Source organism: Copidosoma floridanum, unplaced genomic scaffold (genome assembly GCF_036245765.1).
Source record: "Copidosoma floridanum isolate Cflo_tuat_1 unplaced genomic scaffold, Cflo_Japanese_pri ptg000021l, whole genome shotgun sequence".
NCBI lineage: Eukaryota > Metazoa > Arthropoda > Insecta > Hymenoptera > Encyrtidae > Copidosoma > Copidosoma floridanum.
Window position 1 is genome coordinate 23326700 of NW_028321898.1, and position 26743 is coordinate 23353442.

Consider the following 26743-nt stretch of genomic DNA (forward strand, 5'->3'; position numbering starts at 1 on the left):
ATTAAGTCGGACTGAATTTTTTTAGTTAGGTGCTTTAAAAAAAAAGTTTTGAAATTTAGCTTAAAACTGCTGTTTATATAGGGTTTGTAAAGGACCATAGATTTATTCATTCATGTAATCTTTTGATTTATGTTATTTAGTTAGCATACCAGATTATCATAGTGAGTGTCTTTTTTAAAAAAGAAACTGATAAATTTTCCGAGGAAAATGATATAAAATTGGAAGATTTACATAAAAATGTTGACAAATAAAACAATTATTTATTTGGAGTTCTGAGATTTTAATCTTTTTATAATTCTATAAATTTTTACTTCATTAGTTACTGATGAGAACTTATCTTATTATAATATAGTCCTAGAAACAAAATTTTTAAATTAATTTAAATTAATGTTTGACAATATTTTTATTGAAAGCAGCATTTTAGCTTATTGGCAATGTTCTTTCGGTTTGTCAACGTTCTCTTTATCCAGTTTTCTAAAGTAGCCCTTTAAAACATCAATCATGTCAGATTCTGCCATAAAAAAATGTCAAACTTCCCCGTTGTTTGCTAAACGTCTATCATTATTGCTGAGATTAAAATACAAAGGGTTTTCAACCTGCAGCAAGCCATTTTCATGGTCCTGTTGAGGTAGGGCAAGCGCTACATGATCTGGTGAAGACATGTTTGCCAAGTAATCATTTTTTCTTTTTAAATCAGCTTCCGTGTTAATGTTCTCATACTCATGGTATGATTTCTGGAAGTGCATTCTCGTACGTTTATCTAAAAGCATACCAATACTTTCTGATAGTTTTGTGAATGATGGTCTTAGAGTTGGCTCGTCCTCCCAACAGTTGAGCATGATATTGTAACTGAGAAATAAATAAATTAAATAAATAAATAATTCAAAAAATAAACTATTTAAAAAATATTTTTTTTTTACTTACAGATATTTCGTTGCATATTTAGGTAGTCTCATCCTGTATCCATCAATGAGTTTTTGATATACTTCGAAAGCTCCCATGCCTAGGTACGGTGGTTCTGCAAGAGTAAACAATTCCCAGATCACTATACCAAAGGACCAAATATCAGACTTTGTCGAAAAAACTCCGTCCCTGAGAGACTCGATGGCCATCCACTTGAATGGCAATTTCACATCGTGTAGTCTCGTGTAATTGATGTCCTTGTACAATGTCTGGGCTAAACCAAAGTCACAAATTTTAACAATGTTATTAGTTGACAGCAAAATATTTCTGGCAGCTAGATCACAGTGCAAAACCTATAAAGATAGAGTAGCAAAGTAATGGACAATTCATACTTAAGCGAATAGTTCTGTATACAAATTCTTACCTTTTTCTTAGATAGGTATTCCATGCCATTAGCCACCTGATAAGCCCAAGAAAGGAGGTCATGGGAGCAGATGCATTTAGGCTTCCAGTTTTCGTAATTACCTTCGTAGTTAGACCGCCAACTTAAATCATCACAGTGAGAAGCACTACGGAACTCCATTGGATTTCTTGAGTTCTGGGTCTTGTTGGAGGCTAAGTTTACGTGATTGCTGCTGCACGCCATATCCAGATAACTGTTTAGTGCTGAACTCACGCGTTTTGCTCTAATTATTAAAAAAAGTAAATATATACATGATTCTCTCAGTCGTCATCTGTTTAACAAAAATTTTATAGTGCCAAACTATTCTCTGTTTTTTCAACGTTTAATTTTCTAATATTTAACGTTAACAAATAGCTTTTATCTATAATTAATACAAAATTAAATAAAAGTAGGTAATGAACCGCTTTTAAGTATACTAAAGTACAAAGTAATAAACCAAATGTGACTGTCAATGCCATATTTTTCTCATTTTATACAAAATAAAAAAATTAAATAAAATAAAAAATTTACTTTATTTAGAAAATTAAAATTTTATCGATTTTTATTTGATTGTTAAAAATGAAAATGAAAACACTAAGTGATAGTGCAAAGTTAAAATACATATTAAAAATATTAAATTTTTTTTTTAATTTGAAAGGTTATTATGTCCATATACTTACTCATTTTTATGTGTCAAAAGCATGACTTCTCAAAGATGCCACGTCAAGCACTTTACGAATATTATAAAAATTTAAAACAATACTTCCTTCATCAAATAATTTACTGTTTTAATTTTTTTACGCATAATTTTTATTAATCATGCACCATTTTATTGCATCATGATAAAAAAAATTTCACACATTTGACGGCAAGAAATTAGCTTATAGTTTTAAGCCTACAAAGTTAGATTTTCAAATAAATAAATGCATAAAAATAGCACCTTTTAACTTTTTTTTGATTGCACCAATTAAAATCACCAGTAGATGGATCAATTTGATTTACGAAATTTTCTCCATGATATCTTAAATAGTCTTGCAGGTTTCCATAATCACAAGATTCAAGAATTACTAAAAATTCACCTATAAAATGAATTGCTTCTTAGTCGAAGGTGTCAATTGTTTTTTTTTCTAAATACAAAAGAAAACTAACGCTTGTCAATATTTTTTGTACAGGCACCGAGAAGATTTTCAACGTTCAAGTGTTGCCCCAGATGCATCATAATTTTAAGTTCTCTTACAAGAGCACGGATATAAACTGATTCAGCATTTTCATGAACCATTTTTACAGCTACAGTAGTAACAGGCTCTGTAGCACAAATTCCAAAAGCTTCTGCTTTTACTACAACCCCAAAAGCTCCACTTCCCAATTGTTGACCTTTAAAGTCAAATATCACAATTTTTATATTGATACTGATTATTGTAGCTAATGCTTTATGGTAAACTCATACTTTGTACCTAACTTTAGTTGTTTTCTTGGAAATTCCCACTTTTTATCGTACGGAAGATACTCAGCTTGATCATTAACTGTTAGTTCAGGATTTATTAAATCAATGGCTCCTTCTTCAAAATAAGCTAATCCAGCTTTTAATAGCTGCTCCCTCATCATCTTTTAACAATTAATAAATGACTAACGATTTTTCTATAGTTTTTACTTAATTATTTAAAATTTTTAGTATAAAATATTTTCTCACCTTTTCGTTTTGTACTTTCATACGAAAGTAAATAGAAAGTAAGATAAGAATTATGATGAACCAAACTATCATTGTGAGTTGAAGAGAAGGATATTCAATCTCTAAAATCATGATTAATCTTATGAATCATATTTTCTTTGGTAAAAGTTTCTATGATTTATTCAGTAAACCTCTCTTTTTTTCTATCTTAAAAAAAAATGAGTAGCTCTGGTATTAAACTAAGATCACAGAATTTTTAACTATTATTTTCATAAAAAACGGATTGTAATGACATTTGTATGATTTTTGCTAATGCTGTCTTCAATGTTAATGTAGCATAAATTATTTATTTAATGTTCATTATAAATGAGTAAATCCTTAATACAATTCCTTAATTAAATTTCCTTATCGACAATTATGGGTTAGCTGCTTCGAAGTTTTACTCATGCAAAGGATCTCGAGACCTAAGCACTTGTTTGTATTGTGAATTCTGATTCAATAAAATAAAAATACACGTAACATAATCGTTTGTGTAATTACTTATTAAAAAATGGAGTCAATCAGATAAAAATAAGGTTATTTCATTATTACAGCGACTGTCTGCATAACAAAGTCTTTTGTCACGTTATTCTGCCATGTACGCAAAATTTTTCAGCTATAGAAGGTGGAATACATAGTTTATTTAGCTAACATTAATAGTCAATTCTTTCATGACATAATATTTCTCCTCAGCCCTTTTTTGAAGTTATACAACCTCAGCGTTAGTAGTTTTGCCTCTCCTAGTTGCATGACTAGCAACAAGAAAAAATGCTATTTTCCTTAAAATGAAGGGGGTTAATGAATTATTGAAGCCAACAAAAAAAATGACAGAAAAATTTTCGTTTAAATTATCTTAAGGTAGAAAATCTGTCGACCAAGTAGTTTAAGCAAGTGAAGTGCTTCATTTACTGTACTATCTACTAACCTATGTCTTATAGGTTATGCTTGTATACGTTTGTAACAGAAAAAATATTGATCAATAAACTGATTTTTATTTTTGTCAACCCACCATAATTTAAAATGACTGAAATAAAGTACAAATTTTGATGATTTGGAACGTACGTCTTTACAGCTGTTAGTGCTGTACTTTATTAAAGCCAATGTGAAAATATATATTATAAACTCAAATGTCTTGAAAACTAGTACCAATACAATAACTTTAGAAAATTATCGATAAAATAAAAAAATTTAATGTATAACATTTTTAAAATTCAAGAAAAGTTTGATTTATTGGTGACGACGGATTTTTTATCTTGACCAAAATAATTTGCCTAAAATTTAACTGGCTTCGTTACAAATCTTTTTAAATCTTACTATGTACTTGATTTATTGAAAACTTGACGAATAAATTAGATCAAAGGTATACCTTAATAAAACTGCACCTTGATAGTGTAGATAATTTTGAAAATTTTGTAAAACTTTAATGAAAATCAGTTAAATGACAATATTAAAATAAAATACGAACTCAGTGGAATCAATTGTAATTCATACAAGATGATCTTATCGATAGGATGAGCAAACTATAAGACATCTACTTAGTTGCAAATAATGGCACTCGAGACTATTTTCCGAGCAGTAAGACAGTCTAGAAAATTCACTTTATTCTATTGATAAATAAATAAATTTAAGAAGTAAAAATATTTTCAAGATTAAATATTATCAATAATTATTCATAAAACCACGATGATAAAAGAGTAAAGATTATGAAGTATTATAAAATGATCTAATTTTAATCTCGTTATTCAAAAATCATCACATCAAATTTGCGTTTATTGGCTCTAAATTATTTGTGTAATCTAAACTAATGTGAGATACAATTTTAAGAAATTGAATATTAACTTGGTTAAATAGTATTCGTGGTCAAATCATTTAGCACGTGAGGGCTGTCTTGTTGTAATACAAAAAAAAAAATTACAAATAAACACATGTACAGATTTGTTTACCTGTTACGTTGACTCTCTGATATTTTTCTACTTTTCCGAATCGATTTTCAGCGCGACAAGAATAGTTGCCACTATCATTTTCCTCAAGATATCTTATAATTAATTTTTGATCATTAGAGAAAAGGCTGAAACGATCTTCCGGCAGATTCAAAAGTGCATCATCCTTGTACCATGTAATTTTCGGTGCAGGCGTTCCTCCGACGAAGCAGTGTAAATGAATAGCATTTCGAGCATCTGTTGTTAAAACGGTAACGTTGGTCGCATTCATGTTATCCGTAATAAAATAAGGCTTCTTCTGCACTACAAGTACAAACACAAAATTTTGTTAATAATCGTGATATTGCTAAAAATAAAGACAGTTTGTTTACAACAACAATAAAAACATCAACAACAACAGTAGCAACAACAGTATTAATAATAATAATTATAGTAACTATTATTATTATAATCATTATCGCTTATTCAATACGTCAAATATAATATATGGAATTTTTTCCCTTTATAACATTTAAAATATAATTACGTTTAACATTGAGATAGAAACTTATAGTCTTGGTTGACTTGATATCAGACATTACACTGCAGTGATAGTCTTTCTCATCTGATTGACTTATGTTATAGATCACAAGCTCTTTACGAATAGTGAATTTAGTCTTTTTTGACGTTACTTGCACTTTTGCTGAAATTGAATTACAATAGAATTAGTTTTATGGACTGACAAAATTTTACGCAAAATCACAATATTTTACATTAGAAAGTAATTTTAAACCAACCAGAATTAGTTATCTCTTTAAAGCGGTCATCCAACCATGTGACAGATAGATAATCATATTTAACAGCAGCACAGATAATAGTAACATTTTCACCATCATATGCCTCTTCCGGCCCTATTATTCCATAAGGTTCATCATCGACCCCGTCTGGGAGAAATAAGAAATTATCAAAAAATGAGCTAGAAAATTTACTTTAAAGTAAAAAAAAAAAAAAAAAACGTAAGCTCAACCATACATACCGGTAATTTGAGTATTGTATTCATCTGAGTCACAATCATACGCATGGCAAGCCTTGCAAATAATTTTTCCAAACGATTCCATATTTACTTTTAATTCTGAATACATCTCATTCCTACCTGGCTCACCCTTAAACGATGAGATTATTTTTAGAATGATATTAACTTTCTTCTTTTTGTATGTGAAAAGATGTGAGTTTAAAAAGAAAATGTATGTATAAAAAGAAAACAAACCTCCATTTTTACTGTATTACAATTATTTATAAGATAATAATCTGGGCACATTTTATAAAACCAAGATATATTCGGTGGAGGATATCCAGCGGCCTGGCAAGAAAATGTTGTGGTTTCATTGAAGCCATAATAAGACTTGAGTTTTGCTTGATTCAATACAACACGTGGCTTTTCTGGAAATGCAAAACAATGTCTTATTTATCTAAAAAAGGGCTGTGTAGCTAAAAACATGCTACATCATAAAAGGATATGGCATTAAGAACTTGACTAAAATTACCGTAAACTGTAACAGAAAAATTCAAGAGCTTTATTTCATTGCTGTTATTTGCACGAAGAGTATAAATGCCATGGTCTTCCATTTGAACATCAGATATCATTAAATTACTCTCAGGATACTTCGGATATTGTCGTGTAAAACGTGGCAATCGGAACTTTTTACCAAAAACAATTTCAGTACCGTTCGATGTAAGCCTAAAAAATTTAATTTTTGATATTACAAGTTGTCATAAATGATGGATTTTCGGTACAAACTTATGACTGAAAGTGCAATTATTACCACGTCAGAGTTGGTGGTGGATAAGCATCGACGTGTGCTGTAAGCATCACTAAATCACCAATGACATAAGCCTTGTCACTATTTTCGGATGATAAAGAAATATAAGGATGGGTATCTGTAAGAGAGATATGTTAAAAAATTTTAAGTTTTTGTCTGCATATTTATGAAAAAATTTAATTATATGGTGATTGTGAAAACTGACCATGTACTTTTATAAACATGTTTGTACTACGATGCTCATTAAACGAAGATCTTACTTGGCAAGTGTAATTACCCTCGTCCTCGTTAGTAACGTTTTTTATCACAAGTTTAGATGTTATCAAATCAACGTTCGAATTTTGTGATTCTTGGATCTGGTCTAAAATTAATTTGGAGGACTAATCCATTGAATTATTAAACAATATACCAGGAAGTATTTCAATACTGTACGATTTGCACATTCGCTGTAAGAATTGTGCATAGATAAGTTAAAATGCTCTTACCGAATTTCGTGGAGTTTTCCAGGAGATAATGTACGAACTTTCTACGTAAATTTTAACTGTACACGTCATGCTTAATCTGGAGCCCATAAAAACTTTATTCTTGCCTTCTATTTTTATAGTTGGTTCACTTATGCAATTGCGAAAATAACTTTTAGGAAATACCATTGTCTTGTCCGTAAAATCATCATTCTTAACTTCACAGAATATACTGTTAAATTGTTTTTCAGGGTCAAAAAAATTTAAGTTCTTGAGGACAAAACCAATTCTGGGATCGAAAAACGCGTCTCTGTTTATGATTCTCTGCAAGTTCTAATGTAAAATATAATGTAAATTTGTAATTTCATTTTTTTATGAACAAGTTTTAATGAATAGTTAATATTACAGAATCACTTGTTGTTAGCGTTACGTTGATTCCAGGTGAAGTCGTTCGGCATGGAAAAATGGCAAAGTAAGGTAAACATCCCATAGGTGGTAGGGCATACCAATTTGATTGGATAAAAGCACTTTCTTTAGCTGCGTAAAAAGTATACTGATTTTTTATGCATACACTTTTAGTTGTTGTATTTTAACGTAAAATTATACCATTGAAAAATTTAGTAAAAAAATTAATTATTGTCAAAATTCTGACATTTAACATAAACGTACATCCACCTGACACTTGGATCATTCATGTCTTTACTTGTTTTGTGAGTGATTTTCTTATCTACATTAGCGCAACCATACCAGCCGGTGTCTCCAACAACAGTTGATTCCCTTAAAAACGTTTTACTTCTACTATTTTCTTCTGGGTGAATTTCATAATCAGACATCATTACCTGTTGACATTTAAAAAATATCCACATTTATTTGAGAAAAAACTTTATGAAAATAATCATTCTGTATTGAATCTGTTTAACTTACACCCCGCAGGTAATAAGTGTCTGGGTAGTAAAACTCAACATAGTCATTACTAGTGCACTTTATTTTCAAGGCATCTCCTTCGTTTATTTCCAACTCAGTCACGTTTGGGTAAAGCTGGAGCTTATGCCCATAGCAACCTGTACGTATAAATATTGATGTGTATAATACGTTTTTAATTAGCAATAATGCATTTATAAAACAGAGTTAATAAAAATTGAATCTCATTAAATAATTATAATTGTTTATTGTGGTGTTTTAAGCTAAAGTAGGAAAATCCGTAAATTATTTTAAATTAATCCCTATAGATACACCATTATTCGCAGTACCATTTACTTTATTCATATATACTTTTCCACATCTCCAACTCTCCAATCTCCTCTAGTAGGGTTATCTGTGTAGCTATTATCTAATAATACAATTATTTCATGTTAGCGCTTTTATTTTTGCGTGATTGTTTTATTCCCTTATTTATTATCAATAACTTGAGAAAACATTTAATTGATTAGAAATCTGTAACTCAATAAGTGTACATTTATTTTGCTAAAAACTGAAAAAAAAAGAAAAAAAAAGTTATACGGAATTTGCATGCTGCAATTCATAATAATGAATACAAAAATGAGTCTGCATCCGGTTAACAAGAAGTCCAGTCATGTAACCCATGCGCCCATAAAAATGTTCTGATCTATGAGAAAACCAAATTTACGACGACGTTTGACAATCTATGAAGGCATTACCAATTTTTTGGTACCAAAGTGTTTTGAGCATGTTCGTGCTTGAATGAATGAATTAAACGTTATGACATGTCAGGCAAAAATCGTACCTTGCGGGGCAAGCTACCATTATTAAAGTTATTGAACCGACTGTGGTATGGGTTGAAAATGAAGATTTTATAACCACGATATAAAATAAATGTAGCTAAACTACTGAGGGAAACAAAATGTTTGAAAAGTCCACTTTTTTCTTCGTAATAAAGAAGGTGAAAAGTACTTCCTAATACGCCTCGGAGCTAGAATTATTTTTTAATAATCAGAAAACTCTGTATCATGAAACATACTCACTAAAGAAACTTGGGAATGTCATAAATAGCCCGAATTTATTCTTATATAATGACAATTAAATTTGTAAGTATGGAAATTTTGAAGATTTGCATTAGCTACCGGAACCCCGTTGACTTATTAGTTTCTCTTTGATCTTTGGAAAGTGACATTCTCCAAAAGTATTACAGATAACTATTTTATGGAACACATTAATGCACATAACTGTAAATGTACTTACCTGAAAGTAGGAAGACACTAAGGAACAGAGCTGTCCAGTTCAGCATGGAGACCAAGCCCAGCCATCTTAAATTTCTTTTACCTTGCATACAAGAGTGATTCATAACGCCCATGATTGAACGTTACAATCACAGTATAGTTCAAATTAAAATCACTATACTTGCCAAACTATAAAGAGGCAAGAAGGTGAAAATACGTGATAATGCACTAACTCTAAATATGTACCCGTGAAGAAGCACAGGTATCAAAAGATGAGCAAGTAGTGGACTACAGAAAGAGTAATAGCAAGCTGTTACTACGTTGGAGATCCCTATTCTTATGCTTTGATTGTAACTACCACTACTTAGCGCTTAGCAATACGTTTTAATTGCTGATAAGCTACGCATTTGGTAGCCGTACCGAAGACTTTAACGAACAAGTCAAAATTTAAAATGCTCTTTAACTATTTGGGTTAAATGGAAATCGACTAACACTGTTTTAACTTTTAATGATTGAGAAATACATTATCTCAATAGAAACATAAACCCTAAATAATAGATGATGATTAAATATAAAATATTGACGGAGCTACTCGATTAAACACTTAAAGTATTTGTTCAATAAAATCTATAACATGTTTAGTGTTCAAAGCAGCTAAATGTTACATTTCTTCTAAAGTAGTATAATAATGTTTCTTGTATTCATCTAGTAATAACAAAATACAAGTACTTATAAATTATTAATTTGGAAAACCGTATCTACTTCAAGTATAAAAAGTACATAAAATTTATCTTTATTAGTTCCAAACGAAATGGCATTTGCTTTATTTTTTGAATTATTTAGTTAACCAATCATGTTAATATTTCCTTTGTATGACTGATATTACTGTTTTTTATATTTCCAAACTTATTTGAAATTTCACCCAACGAGTAGATATTTTATCTTATCTAAATTATTTTTACGCTGCAAGGGAAAACTATTAGTAATTATGATATAAAATATTGGTTAATTTTTTCAGTTTTGTTTCCTTTTTTTCCTTCTTTCGCTTTCACAAGAAATATTATTCTTCATTTTTTTTTAAATTTGAAATTTTAGTTATACTTCCAGAAACATTTTAACATGAAGTCCATACTTAAAATCATTCATTTTTTTCATAATTTGGTCAATCCAATACAAAACACAAAAAAAAATAATGTAGCGAAACACATAAAATATTGAATCATTTAGTTGATGTATTATTGTTCTGGCAATCGATGTGAAGAAATAATAACACGTAAAAAAATGTTTACGTTTCTAAACTTTATTACAGATTTTTCTTCCTTGAATTTAGCTGATAATTTTTTCTAACTGAACAAGGATGAAAAGATACTATTGGAGTAAATTATTTTTTGTTCTCGGAATAGTTCATACGAATCAATATGCAAATCACGTTCATCCGTAACTGCATCTCGGACTACCAAATCACAAAGTACCTTACTACAATGTCACCAACACCCTAATCATGCTCCGAATCAGTGCTCCAAAAATAAATCAGTCTTGCTCGTATCAGATTGCCTCTCAGCAGCGTCGAGTCGAACCGATGGAAAATAGAAATGAAAAGCAAGATGGATCGCATCCTCAGATTCTGATGGACGTGAAGTAGTTGCCACAGGCAGAGAGCCCAAAACGCGAAGAGAAAAACTAAGTGGATAAGGCGCTGGAAAAATGGTCCCCCCTTACCGGTTTGATTTCTCTTCTCTCCTCGAAATCGATCCTTATACTCGCTGACTGGCCTCTTAGGGTCGTAGCTGCTGAAACAAATCCACGGGGCTCCTTATCGGCTGTATCTCGCGCATTCGGAATGGCGAGAGGCGAGGAGCCTCAGGGTATAGACGCGCGAGAATCGATTTCAAGGCGCAATTTTGAGGATATGCCTGCAGGGCCTTTTTTCTTCTATCGGATAAATCGGTGGGGTCCTTAAACAGCGGTGACAGTGAGAGGCTGAGTTTGAGCACTTACAGGAAGAACGAGTTAATAGATGGGAGTAATTAAATAAAGTTGAACGAGCACACGCTTTTTACTTTTCAAATGTAGTGGGGACATTTATGTGCACCAAACGTTGGGTTAAAAACATTCGTGTCACGTTAAATTATTTTTGCAAACGACTATTACTTACGAGTACATAAATTATGCAAAGTACCCTCTGTAATATTCAGTGAAAAGTATAGTTGTTGAAGGGAGTATTAAATTACCAAAAATCTTGAACCTGCTTAGTATGAAGTTACGTGCATTTATGTGTGTTGGTGTCATATGTGCCCACAAAAAAAATATACGTCAAGTAAAATGGAAATTTTGTTCAGAAAAGTATAGCCGTCCAACGATAGTATTCCAATAAATTTAAGCTTGGAAATGTTTAATTTTATGTTTCAATATATTAAAAAAAACAAAAAAAAAAAAAAAAAAAAAAAAACAGAAACTCTTGTACAATCGCAGGATATTGTAAAAGTGCCATTAAATTTTCCGTTAACTCTCGAAATGTACGATGATACCGTTATCACATCCATTCGCTTAGGTTGTACATCAATTTTACATTCGAAAATTTATGGAATGGAAACCCTTTAGATGGATTCCAGCTACAAGCTCAATGTTTAAATACACTCAGATAAAATTCATGAATATTCTCCGATGTTAAATTAACTTTTTTTTATTAAAAAAAAAACCATCAATTTTTATAACGATCGACGGAAGTAAAAAAAAAGCTTTAAAAATTAAACAAACGAAAAAAACACTAGAATTGTCGTGTAACACACTATTGATGAGGTGCACACACCTTTTCTGCAAATGCATCGTCTCCCTCTTTTTTCTCCTTTGTATCCTTTTCTTCCATTTGCGTTCCACTACGACTCCTTCCTCCCTCCCTCACACTCTGGCCCACTCGCATATCTGCCCATGTCTTTGCTATTGCAATAAAAGAACTGGGATCTTTTGGAAAACTTCCCGTGAATCCCCTCCCCGCCCCATCGCTTTTTCTCTTCAACCTCGCCTTTTTTCCGGTCCCACCCTCCTTGGCCCGAGCGATGAATCTTGTTCTCCCGAACTTGATGTGTCTCTCTTCTCCTACTGCTTCCAGGCTTCTTTGGCTCACGATGGAGTTTAGGTAAAAAAAAACTATCTTCTGTACACGTTCGTGCCCGTTTGCGAGTCCTCTGCTCATTTTTTATGTCGCTATGACATTGCATTCAAAAGTTGGTGCATTTTTTCCCTCTCGTGAGATTCTGTCCAAGTGCATTGTTGATTTCGTCGAAGTAAGAATTTAAGTAATTCATTGCAACAATATTACGAAATCAAAAATGGTTCAAATAAGCTTCAGTCAGTGTTACTATTCAATTGAATGTAGGTACTTTTCCAACTCGAGTCCATGATTGATTTAATTATAAACAAAGAGATCGATTAAGTGTAAATATTAGTAATTAGGTAAAGATTTTTCGAATTTTATCCCACTAACGCTCAAAAGAGTTGTATTAGCCCCTTTGTGGTCGATTAGAGGTTCTTTGCATTTTAAAAACAAGCACACGCACCGAAAAAGCTAATGGAAGGCTTTACAACATAAGAGGAGCAAAAACTGATTAAAGGCACCATCTGCGAATCGCTTCTGTTTCCCCACATACTATATACGTCCATAACACGTTTCGGCAAAGCGAGCCCGAGGCCGAAATGCTTTCATCGTATTATAGGTACATTGTTAAAAGGCGCACTATCCAGGATTACCTTGAAAATCTCTTTCGCCGTCCGGAAATCCCGTTTCAAGAGCTGCGCGACTTTTGGGCTCCGAGAGTGAAAAGAAATGCACAATTTGTCCTCTGCATTAAAATTTCAAGGTGGGTCGACCACTTCAACTTTATAACCGTCAAATGGACAGCTATAATTAATAATCAAAGTATAGTCGATCACGAACCCAAAACTTTCAACATTATTAATCGATGGAGGAGATCAATCCATAGTAATATCGATTGGACAACTTTCACCCAGCACTTTCGTACCCGTTCCATTCATTTTTTCGACACAAAAGTCGACCTCTTGACTCGACTCGAAAACTTTGCTCTTCAGTAGTGGTACGCAATGGTAAAGGTGTACGAGGAAGTTTTCAGCTCTCGATTAATCATATACCTTCATAATTTGTATATATATAAAAAAAAGTAAACTAATAAAAAAAAGAAATGAAAAAAAAAAATAAATAAAACAAGAAATAAAGAAAAAAAAAGAACAAAAAATAAAAAAAAAACAACAACAAACCAGGGGGGATAAATGGGTCATGGGACCCACGGTAAGAACGAAGTTCTTTGAACATGACGAGTATAAAAACACAATTTCTCAGGTAACAAGGGGGTCGCCAGACCCATTGAAAGAACGAAGCTCTATAAACGTTAATACAGCATTCATGTAGTTCACTAAACAAATACTTGAAAAACGAATAAAAAAAAAAAATTAAAAAAATAGTTCAGTACTCACGATGGTTGAACTTCGTGAGAACGTCGTGCATAAATACAGTACTCACGAAGTTCAACCATCGTGAGTACTGAACTATTTTTTTAATTTTTTTTTTTTATTCGTTTTTCAAGTATTTGTTTAGTGAACTACATGAATGCTGTATTAACGTTTATAGAGCTTCGTTCTTTCAATGGGTCTGGCGACCCCCTTGTTACCTGAGAAATTGTGTTTTTATACTCGTCATGTTCAAAGAACTTCGTTCTTACCGTGGGTCCCATGACCCATTTATCCCCCCTGGTTTGTTGTTGTTATTTTTTTTTTATTTTTTGTTTTTTTTTTTTTTTCTTTATTTCTTGTTTTATTTATTTTTTTTTTCATTTCTTGTTTTATTTTTTTTCATATTTAATTTTATTACTTTTTTTTTCATTCTTTTGTATTTCCTTTATTTCTTTTTTTTATATTTTTCTATTTATATTCATTCTTTTGTATTTCCTTTATTTCATTTCTTTTTTCATATTTCATTTCATTATTTTTTAATATATTATTTTATTTGTACAAATTTCATTTAATTTCATTATTATTTATTTTCATATTTCATTTTTTCATATTTCGTTTCTTTTTTTTTCATATTTAATTTCATTACTTTTTTTCATTTATAACAGTAATTATTAGCATTACTGTAATGCCAAAAAAACCTCAGGTTTAATGAAAATACAAATATTTAATGCGTAATAACGCGCCTTATTATATTTAATCTACATAACCATATTTATGCTAATTAAATTTTTTTTTTTTTTTTTTTTTTTTTTTTTTTTTTTTTTTTTTTTTTTTTAGAATTGTAAAAGAAAAAAAAATTCAAAGTCAAAGAAAAATTACTGTGGGAAAATAAAATTAAAATTTGTTAAAAAATTAATTGCTTGGGAGTGTGAGGGGGAATGGTGGGTAAAGGTGTGGTGCAGAAGAGTAACACGGCACGGTTGACAGATATACATATATAGTGAGGAGAGGGGAAGGGTGTAGAGAACACTTGGTGAGGGGGGACGGGGTGAGGGGAAAAACTTGAGAGGAAGAGATTTCTGATTCAAAAAAAAAAAATCTGTCGGTTTTAAAATTCCAGCCCCCCGAGTAACGCGACATAAAGAACTTCGTTCTAAAAAATTGCATACATCGTTTCTACTTCATAATAATAATTATCATTACAGAATCATTATTATAGATGATTTTAAAAGAATATTATTACTGAAAATTATATAATTATACAATGTAAACGTAATGTTACATTTTTTTAAATTTAATACTTATCAATTAAAATGTAAAATATTACAAAAGAAGTGTCTAAAACTAAGAATGGATAAATTTTGAAATAATATTACTATTTTCGAGAAATCAATTATTATACTTTAAATCTCATTTAAAATATTTTTATGTTAAAAATTATTTTAAAGAATTTTTTTTTAAGTTTCTATAATTGTTAATATTGTAAAAATAGTAGTTTTCGTTGGATAAGTTCCATTGTCCCTGGGGCTATTTTGCAGCCCATAAGGTAGCCACGGAGCAATAGCGCTTATGTGTCGAATCTTATTTTTTCTATCAAGGGCACACCAGATCATTAACAATACTCGAAATTGAAGAATTAAATTTATACACTTTTTAAGAAAATAAATATATTTAATTTCCTGTTCTGTCAAGATAATAACAATAAGTACAAATGTCTTTTTATAAGAGATGTATGTGCTAAGTTTTTTAAAATGACATTATGTTTTTAGATGAATTAAACAGTTCAAGACAACTTAGACCATCAACTGAAGTATTGGACATAAACTCTCTTAATCAACGACCCACTTTACAGCCAAGATCCTCCGTTCAACCAATTGGTTAACAATTATCATTACTAATACATTATGTTAAATTGTTTATTTTGAGAAAAACTTTAAACTCGTTATTATAGAATATTTAATTCTAAAGAATTTGAAAAATAGTTGATTTTCATATAAAAAAATTTTTCAACGTTTTCATATTAATGTGTATATGCATACTCATGTAAATGATCATATTTTGCTATTAGATAAACTAAATTAATTTTAAAAATCAGATTTTCTTTCAGTTCTCATTGGTACTGAATAATACATATTGTTGTTACCGAGAAATGGTAGTTTATCGTTTAAATTTATTAAAAAACTGTTGCTAAGATAATCATATAAAAAAAAACATACAGGCATGTGTCGGTATATAAAGTACATTGGGACATATGGAATAATGAATTAAACAGTTAAGGATGTTCATCACAGTTAGCGGGTAGTAAGCTCAAGACCGGTGAGGGTGAGCAAATATGCGGCAGAAACGACAACTATTTTTTATGCACAAGTTTACCTATATACATGCACCTATATCTTTTTTATAGGCCGCAAAGTGAGGGCCAAAATTATTTTTCGTCATGGGCCTCAAGTGGAACTTTTCTGCCCACTTGATGCAAAGTAATCACAATTTTTTTAAAACAGAATTTTTTTGTAATGTAGAAAAAGTAAAATAAATATAATGAGTGATAATCATTTTTTTCATAGCACTGTGAAGCTAGTTAGTGTTTCCCACATTTTTTTGTGAGGAAAATCAAAGTTCCCATATTAATATAAAAAGTGTATTGATAATATTTTTACGTGTGTACAAAGAATTTATTATACACCAGTTTTTTTTTTTTTTTTCTCCATATGGTTAAGTGTTATATTTAATTTTTTTTAAACATTTAATAACTAAAATACAATATTGGGAAATGGTCTTAAATTTTATATGACTTCCTAACATTATAACGTGTTTTCCATATTGTTAAAATTTCAAAAAGATCCTTCAGAAAATGCATAAGTGATGAACATCTTTAACTAAGATATACGTACGAGGATACTTTATGACAATAAGTTAGCTGCAGTTCTTTTAGTAACATAATGTTAATAGTAATACTAATAAGCACATAAAAAAATGTATTCAATCATAAAGATATTAACGTTAATTTTTCAGATGAATGTGGTTTCCGAAACTTGCCTGTCACTGCTGTTAATTCACCTATAATAAGAACAAATACATCAGATACTATCAATCAGACACATCAAAATTACAATTTGGCATCACTTCCATCGACTAGTAACACCCAATCAAATTCACCAACATCAATACTATTTTTTTCTCCAAGACGATCAAACACATCAACACCAGTCGATTCTATGTTTGCAAGTAGATTAAATACAAATTCACAAACGTTTGAAAATGAATTGAATATAGATTTACCAACATCATCCCATAATTCAACTCCAATCAATTATAATTTTATGGAAAATCAAAATCACTACTCATTCCAGTCGAACAGTTCGGTTTCAAATACTCCATCATACCTATACTCTCCAAAATTTTTACCATCTCGTCCACATCAATCAAATATTTTACCAGCATCACCTTTGTCAAGAAATAAAAAACGAAACAGAAAAAGATACGAACGTCGTAATAGAGGCAAGTACAGAAGTAAATTATTTAATGGGTCTTTCTATCAATACAGATTTATTATTTCAGTTGTATTTAAATTACTATTGGAAATTCAAAGTGATCAGTGATCCGTTAAATTACTATTCTTTATTTTTTCATAAAATATGATCTTTAATGAGATTCGTGCGTAACTCTGAGATCAATATAACGTATGAAAAAAAAAAAAAAAAAAAAAAAAAATCTGTAAACTAATACATATATTTAAAAAATAACACTTACAAAACAATGATTATGAGCATAAAAGATATACATTGATTCATTTGAAAATAAAAATAGTTTTATCGGTGACTCGTAGTGTGTGCAGGCTTAAGACTTGTGTTGACTGCTGAATTTTTAATGCGTGCATATCTCGCTTTACGAAGAGGGCAACTTGTAGTTTATCACTCTATTATTTAGTTTTTCTGGAATAGTTTTACAAAGTATTTTCAATTTCAAAAAACGTGAATATAAGCCCATGCTAAAGAAGTATTTAACAATGGTTTTTAAACGTCTCATTCTTATTGTTTTATCCTACAATCATATCAGAAAAATTAGAAGTGTATACAAGCTTTCTCAACAACCTTTCCGAGTTTCACTTTCATAGCCAAGTTTTTCATTATGACATGAAACACCTTAATTCAAAAATGAAAATTTAATGATGAAACTTCGTAGACAAATATAAAAAAAAAAAATATTTTTAATATATGTTAACGACATATTACAACATTACATTTTTTTAAGCACCTTTAGCATAATTACGACTTCCTACTTCGTCACCTTGAAGAAATACTGTCACATTTCACTTAAATTAAAAATTGCAACCACTGTTATCAGAAAAATATATTTTTTCATGCTTCCACTAAAATTACTCTTTTTCCCTGATTTCAACGAGTAAAGTACCACGTTCCTCTCAGGTAAAAGATCAGAAAAAATCGTACATATCTCGGAATGAGAGTACTGGATCAAATACTAGCGCTTCGATCGTGCAGTTTTTTTCAGATCATTAATTTTCAATGCTGTGTCTATTCGAACCTTAAATCCATGTACACGCATGCGCCTAGCTCGCTTCGCTCGCATTTTCAATGGTATGATAAAGCTATAGAAACAGGGAGATAAAACTTGTTATAATAAATAAGGTGCAGATGGGAATATGTAGTAAAAATGAAAAAAAGTCAGATATACAGTTTACTTAAAATACTTAGTAATCAAGTCCTATTCATTTTTTACGAATTTCAGCAAATACAAGTACAAATACATCAACATTAAGTGGAAGATCGATGATTGATGTCCCATCAACATTAAGTGGAAGATCGATGATTGATGACCCATCAACATTAAGTGGAAGATCGATGATTGATGACCAACCAGTTGAAGCGGTAGCTTCCAATTTGCAAGGTAATACTATAATATGTCAAAAGGGTGCAAAATACGATCGTAAGTGTTCAAAGGTTGCTAATTTAACAGAATGATGAAAACTATTATTAAATTAAAAATCATCAATAAAAGAACGATTGTTTTCTATTCGTTAAAAATACTTGAAAACAAGTACGTTAGTACTGCCATTGATATACATAAGGTTTACATTAACTAATATTGAAAAAAATAAATTTTTAAAGAAGGAAGTCAGCAGGTGAGACAGCAAGACGAAACCCATGAACCATGTGATTTACCTGATTCCAATGTAGAGCCTCATGCAGGTAATACATTGTATAATAAATGTTTGTTGATTGCTAACACTTCTCACTAGTATTTTTTGTAGACAATTTCCTGAAAAATGTTTGGTGAACTGTTTTCTAAACTTTGCTAAAAACATTATCCCTAGTTGTTGGTACTCTCGCTAAACCAAGTTCAACCAACTTGGAATAGTGAGAGAACAAACCACTGAGGACGCTGTTCACTGTAGAAATAAGAACATATTATGGCCACCTTTTTTCTATTTTTTTTAGTGATAGGACATAATATAGTGATGAATATGCTAATACGGTTAAACTACATGTAAACCAAAAACAAATAGATTATCTTATTTCTTAACTTTTAATTTCAGAGAATACAAGTGCGACTGCATCATCATTACATGAAAATCTCATGACTGACACCCAACGCGTTGGAGAAGCCCCTTTAAATGAACAAGGTCTAATATTTTCTTTCTTAAATGATAATTTAAGTATATAAAAATACTTTTTATAATAATAAATGTATAAATTATAACATTAAAATAAGACACTCAGAAAAAATTTTTTTTTTATAAGTATTTTTTCCTTAGGTACTAACATATTACTGTAACATAAAAGACTAAAGTTTTAAAAACTTTTTACTTGACAAATTCAAAATATAACAAACTAAATAAACAAAATTGATACCTTGTGTAAAAATTCTCTAGCGAATGTCCAATAGTGAAACATCATAGATTCTATTAATTACTTATCGTTTTCATAAAAAATGACACCATAATTCCCTAGCTTTAAGTGAAGAAAACAGTTGATTAACGGTAGTAAATAATTACACTACATTAAAACCTCACGATTCTATCTTTACTGAAAAACAAGTGTAGAAAGAAACTAATTTACCATCGATTGCAAAATAATTTTACCACATTAAAACTTTGTAATTTTATCTGCAAAGAGAAACTGGCGTTGGTTTCTAACCAGCCGTTTATTTTTGTAAGTAAAAGGATAAAGTTTAAACCTGACGTAAGGATCACCTAGCCAGTGTGTAATGTTGGTACTTGATTTTTTATCTTCATTCACCAAAATAAAACAAAAGTCAGTGTAGAAAGAAATAAACCTATTATCGATTGCAGAATAATTTTACCACATTGAAACCTTATGATTTTATCTGCAAAGACAAACTGGCGTTGGTTTCTAACCAGCCGTTTATTTTTGTAAGTAAAAGAATAAAGTTTAAACCTGGCGTAAGGATCACCTAGCCAGTGTGTAATGTTGGGACTTAATTTTTTATCTTTATTCACTAAAATAAAACATAAGTCAGTGTAGAAAGAAATTAACCTATTGTCGATAGCAGAATAATTTTACCACATTGAAACGTTATAATTTTATCTGCAAAGACAAACTGGCGTTGGTTTCTAACCAGCCGTTTATTTTTGTAAGTAAAAGAATAAAGTTTAAACCTGTAAGGATCACCTAGCCAGTGTGTAAGTTGGTACTTCATTTCTTATCTTTATTAACCAAAATGAAACAAAAGCCAGTGTAAAAAGAAACTAATCTACTTTTGATTGCAGAATAATTTTACAGCATTGAAACCTCATGATTTTATCTGCAAAGACAAACTGGCGTTGGTTTCTAACCAGCCGTTTATTTTTGTAAGTAAAAGAATAAAGTTTAAACCTGTAAGGATCACCTAGCCAGTGTGTAAGTTGGTACTTGATTTTTTATCTTCATTCACCAAAATAAAACAAAAGTCAGTGTAAAAAGAAACTAATCTACTTTCGATTGCAGAATAATTTTACCGCATTGAAACCTTATGATTTTATCTGCAAAGACAAACTGGCGTCGGTTTCTAACCAGCCGTTTATTTTTGTAAGTAAAAGAATAAAGTTTAAACCTGGCGTACGGATCACCTAGCCAGTGTGTAATGTTGGGACTTTATTTTTTATGTTTATTCACTAAAATGAAATAAAAGATCATACGTTTGGGAAGATGAGATGTTTTAGAATAATAAATTTTAGTAATTAAATAATTGCATTATATTACAATTGAAAATGTTTTTAAAACAGTGTTAAATTAATCTAATGTAACGATATGTTTTATTAAAATTTAAAAAGGTAGTTTTCTTGTAAACGCAAAATTATGTAGCTTAAAAAAAAAAAATAAATAAATAAACATATTAGGTAGGTCGAGTTATTGTTTCCAGGTATTAATCTTTTTTTCTGTAGATCCAGAATGTCCAATGTGCCTCGGTTACTACACACCAGTGATGTTTGAACCTTGTGGCCATATACACGCTTGTGAGTCCTGCCTGGATTCATTGCGTCAATACGAGCGAAAAAAAAAAGCGAATTCATTATTCAGATGTCCAGTTTGTAGAGTAGATGTGGTTGGTTATCACTTATTAAGAAATTGAATGTTATTAAAACTATTAATTTGTATATACTACTCATTATTAATTTAAATAACTTATAGCATTACAAAGAAAAATGTTTATCATCGTATTTTGCATGTTAAAAGTATTATAAATTGTTAATATTAAAAAAAAATTTTTTTGTACATAAATTTTCGATAAATTACATTAAAACTAAGTGTAAAAATTTATAAATAGTTGTTTATTTGTTTTAGAAATACTTATTCACTGAGAAATGAGTTTACATAACTGATCATTTTTGGCAAGATAAGTCAAAAAAAAATTGAACATCATAATGCATAATCACAGCATTTTCAATCTAGCTGTTAAGTCAAGTTTCATGCATTGCATGCTAGAAAGACGTATAATGTAAATATTTACCATAAACTAATGGACATCAGCCATAATTATATCTATAAAAAATAATAAATATAAATAATTACTTATATTTGTCACGAGAATTCATGGAGCAGAGATGAAGTGGTTGTGATTTAATTCTCATTTGCTTAGACAAAAAGTCAAATTTGATTAGTAGAAACCAATATACTAAGAGAGAAAAACAAAGATCTCAGGATGCACTAATCTTCATTATATTTCAAGACTTCATATTTTATATGGCTGCGTGGATGAGAAGATGAATAAAAAATAACGTTATTCGACTATCTTTCATTTAGATCAGTCAAATTGGATTGTTAAAAAATCGAATACAAACAACGTGAGAAATCAAAGTCTCATTTATTTTCCTTCAAGATGAGTGAGGTATAATATTTCAAAGAAAAATAGCCATGAACTGTATGAAAAAAATTACTATGTCATAAGATGAATTATTTTATATAAAACTTTCACTTAAACGGGCACTTCGTTCAGGATCCAAAGAATTTTTATACTATTTTAGAACAAAATTCTTTATAGTGGGTTACGATGGGATGTATATAAAACAGAGAAAGAGAGAGAGAGATAGAGAGAGAGAGACAGAGTGAGAAAAGAGAAAGAGCACTTTTTCATTCGACATGCATACACACGACTCTCATAACCGTCCAAGCCCAAGGGCCACAATCACATAACCAATAGGAAACTGATGACAATATTAAAATATAAGGAAAAAAAAGTGAGAGTCCGAGTCCTACACTTTTTTAATGTTGTTTGCTCGGGCTTCCTCTCTTTTTTTTTCTCAACGTTCAGCCTTTGTGGCATATGCGCGTCTGAGGGTTGCTTATATAGTTGACGATTTCACCGCGCTCGGCGTGTACACATTGTAGAGTAGGGGTTATTACATAAAATTTTATCAATGCTATCGCATTTTTCTTTGTTATGAGCTCGAGAGTGTATATGTAAGCTTGGATGAATCCTGGGAGGGTACATTTGGATCAATTTTTGTTTTCAAGTGGTTTATCGTCGGCGTCAATGACTCCCACTGATGTGTTATATTCAAGTGTTGGAGTACATTATATTGAATTGTAATGGTTTAACAGGTTATTGATTCAGCAATACAAGTTGGATAAATAATTTCTTATGACTTACGATAATGGAAGCCATAGAATATAATATTATGTTATCAATGTATTGTGACATAAGGCTGGTATTAGAGCCAACACAACAGTATATGCACTGCTTTGGATTCTTTTACAAGTCCGTTTTCTAGGTACAAGTGTCACTTAAAAATCTCTTAAATTAAAGAATTTTTTTAACAGTATATTTTGTATATTCTTATTAGCGTGTAGCTGTCTAGGATTGTACGACCTTAATGAACTAATGGAATTTAAGAGGATAACAAGAAACTATTTTAAACCCATAAAATGAAATGTTATTATTGCGTGCATCCTTCTGCCTTTCCTCAACTTTAGTTTTCTGCCTCTTCATAAATTTTTACTTTTTGAAAATACCTTGATAGATAGATATAAATGTATAAAGTAACTTACTATCAATGAGCTGATTTAAGTAAAAAAATAAATAATTTTGAAATTACTAAGTAATTATGAATACACAGCCTTAATTTTTTTAAACGTATTTAGAATTTTCTAATAACAAAAGGTTAAGCCCATTTTCGAACATTAACATTTTATCTATTTTTATTTTCAAATCGAGACATAGCATCTTGTAAGAAATTAAAACTTAATTGCGTACAGATACCCAAATTGACGCTTATCTCACTAACACGAGAATTCCAAGTGGCCATAAAATCGAACAAATTAAAATTCGAGTAATTAAACCAATGTTAATTAATAGCAGTAGAATATCTATCGACAAACAAGAACTAATGAGCTTTCCAACTTTTTATGTACACTGGTGGGCGATACATCACGACTCCCTTAAAAGTCGACTGTAACTGTACATTAGCAAAATTATAAATAAAATGACACTATAATTTCGCGGGACCGCAAGTATCTTGCCAGACAGAGTACGAAAATTCATAAATATTTTAAATACGATTAAATGTATACTTTGACCTTGTACAAAATATACATGCACGTAGTAATAATTTTTACATGAAACCTTTTTATTCGTATAATTTTATAGAGAGGATTCACAACTGAAGTCATTAATTTAACAAATTTTTTTAGCAATTTGTAAAGTGATTGCTAGCAGTTATTTTCTTTCTGCCCGATTCCTACTACCGTCTAGTGAGAAGTTACGACAGCAATACTCTGGATCAAGTACACAGAGGTCAAATTAGATACCTAGTCTTTAAAAATATTGACAGCAGATCAGACGGTATACAGCCAAAAATAAGGAGTAATAGCAGTGCATGCACCTGCACGTGCGTGTATATGTGTGTGTGGCTTAAGATCCACCAGTATATCGATTAACAATACTAATATTTTGATAACAGTCTTTACAACTAATATAGGGGTAAAAAGTCTTATTCAAGTTTGTAAGTAAACTAAGTAGAAATTGTTAAAAAAGAATTTTTGGTAATGTGTCTTTCTGTCGTCAACTGGCCTGTTAAAAACTTTTCAACTCGTGATTCCAATAAGTATGTGTTATTAATATCGGCTTACTGACGTATTAGAAAACACGGCAGTACTGTATGGCGTACAATATTAGTATCGTCCAACAAACGATGGAATCTTACGATAAGATCGTCAGTGATTAGGTGTTTTTGTGGAAACGTAATTAAGGTGGTATATGCTTTCCCAATCGCACAAAGACGAAAAATAACAAAGGAAGGATTGGTAATAACTAGCCTTAGGCTTTTTGATTACATAGTCATTAAACTTTTTCATTTAATTTTTAAATAACTGAAAGAGTCGTGCTTGTTTACCAAAAATTCGATCTTATTGGAGTACAAAGATCGTCTTAACTTTGCGCTTGTTTCATATTGGATTTACCTACCAGTAGCGCGAGGCGAGTGTTAGTGAGAAATCAGGAAAAGCGGGCCTTGTAGGTATGCCAACTACCAAAAAGGCCAGCTATAGCTCGATGCACTATCTTTTCGAGTTCTCGTGAATAATTGTATTATTTTCTCGAGCAGTTTCAAGAGAATGTGAAAAAAAAAAAAAAAAAAAAAAAAAAAAAAAAAAAAAAAAAAAAATTGGAAAAGTAGAAGAACATTAGGAAAAAAAGCTGGTAGCTTTGACTTCTTCAGAAGTGGCATGAAAAAGTGTCGAAACACAAAACGCAGCAACACAGTGATAAAACTGCGCGCTTACATTGTTTTTCTGTTATCACGCTCGCCCGCCGCAGTGATAATAGGCCGAGGTAGAGTAGGAAATTGAGAAAGAGGCTTCTCCAAACTCTCCGAGCGGCTAATCATTTGTGAGTGCGTGCGTACCTACATTGATAATTAAAAAATACTTATGCTTGGTGCATTTAGCCAGTCAATCAGTCATCTATCTATAGTGCGTTAGTGTTTAACGAGGTGAGTCGTTATCGCAGTACGCCCAACTTAGCGTAGCAACAGAAGCTTTAGTAACAAGTGACCAGTGCAGTGAAACGATTGTTATCCGTTACGACCTCAGGTGTAAACTTAGAAAAATGTCTTGTGCGGAAGCTAGTGAAGTGGTTTGTAAGAGTAGTGCCATCATCGAGCTGCTGAGATGCAAGCCAAAATCTCAACACCGACAGCAGCTACCTAATTATCCGCGCAACGGATATTTAAAAACTGTGATGGGTAGCGGTCTTGCATCTCCAAAATCATTCAAACTCACCGTGCTTGATTTTTATTTTAAAAACGGCAAGCGGAATGAGCGCGCAACCGCTCATAAATTTGATATTCATCGATATCAGCTACAGAAGTGGCTGCAAAAAGAAAAGACTCTTCGCGAGTCTTGTTCTAAGTTGGCCTCAAGCAGTGGAGTTATTGTTTTAACTCCATTGGCCTTGAGTCAAAAATTTGACAGGCTGCAGATAAAATCTGCAAGCTCCACGTCTTCGCTGAAGCGTAGACGTTCCGATGAGGACAGTGGCGAGGAGCATACCCTCGTCCGTCCAAAGCGGATTTGCAGCAGTAGCTGTGGAACGGCCGCAACAGTGGACCAGGGCGAGATACTGAAGGCTTTGTTGCCATTGAGTGCAGCTGAGTCCGGTGCCCCGTCGCCCAACAGCCAAACGCGGAAAAAACTATCCAAAAGTGAAAAAAGTGACAGTCTTGCGTGCCAGAGGCCAGGCCTTAAAATTAAAATTCTTGATGTTAGTGCCATTAACAACAAGTTTTCTAGTAAGGCCAAGGCACGTAAGGTTGGCCTAACCCCCAAAAAATGGATGTTGGAAGACAATGACGTCAGAAAACTTGTCAACATCATAAATATAGACAAGTTCCAGCGGCCGGGACCAGTAGAAGAAACACAGGAGCCAGTCGTTGATTATGCAGATGCCTCCGCTGCTTGCCCGCCGACGCCACCCAACAACAGCTCTGATGGACCCGAGCCGGCTTACAGCTCTCCACCTGCTGTTGTGAGGTCGCGGAAGTGCCAACTGCCGTCCTGGTATTTACCGCCAGAACAAGACAGTGAAGTGTGCGAGGTGAAGCAAAAGAAAGATTTTTAAGGACATTAACAACCTTTGTTGCGGGGTATGCGTGTGTATATATGTGTGTATGTAAAACTTTATTAAGCCATGCTATATAACCACGTATGGCTTCAAAGATTACTATACTTAGCAATATTTTTAAGTTTACTTGAAATTTGTATGCATAAGAAAAAATAATCTATTTACATTTATTATTATTATTATTTTTATTATTATTATTATTTTTAATTTTTATACACTTTTAACGAAATTGAAATCGATTTTAACTTTTACTGCGTGTTTTGGTACAAATTG

The 26743-nt window shown here is 31.3% G+C and overlaps 4 protein-coding genes across 4 annotated transcripts in view; all 4 read right to left on the reverse strand.

Annotated features, from left to right (window-relative positions):
• Positions 1-26743, reverse strand: part of Con (leucine rich repeat protein connectin) — a 193673-nt gene that overhangs the window by 104182 nt on the left and 62748 nt on the right. The window lies entirely within an intron of this gene.
• Positions 426-3107, reverse strand: LOC149374204 (vascular endothelial growth factor receptor 1-like). The gene is made up of 8 exons (XM_089594801.1): positions 3036-3107; positions 2800-2950; positions 2495-2719; positions 2286-2424; positions 1328-1538; positions 925-1256; positions 534-849; positions 426-485 (listed from the first exon to the last, which is right to left on the reverse strand). The coding sequence occupies exons 1-8, from the start codon at positions 3105-3107 to the stop codon at positions 426-428; spliced, it is 1506 nt and encodes a 501-aa protein (XP_089450927.1).
• Positions 5747-7773, reverse strand: LOC106638867 (vascular endothelial growth factor receptor 1-like). The gene is made up of 8 exons (XM_089594802.1): positions 7660-7773; positions 7278-7586; positions 6998-7172; positions 6796-6910; positions 6517-6710; positions 6240-6412; positions 6009-6135; positions 5747-5916 (listed from the first exon to the last, which is right to left on the reverse strand). The coding sequence occupies exons 1-8, from the start codon at positions 7741-7743 to the stop codon at positions 5747-5749; spliced, it is 1347 nt and encodes a 448-aa protein (XP_089450928.1). The 5' UTR covers positions 7744-7773.
• On the reverse strand, positions 7883-9564 carry LOC149374205 (uncharacterized). The gene is made up of 3 exons (XM_089594803.1): positions 9453-9564; positions 8178-8314; positions 7883-8092 (listed from the first exon to the last, which is right to left on the reverse strand). The coding sequence occupies exons 1-3, from the start codon at positions 9562-9564 to the stop codon at positions 7883-7885; spliced, it is 459 nt and encodes a 152-aa protein (XP_089450929.1).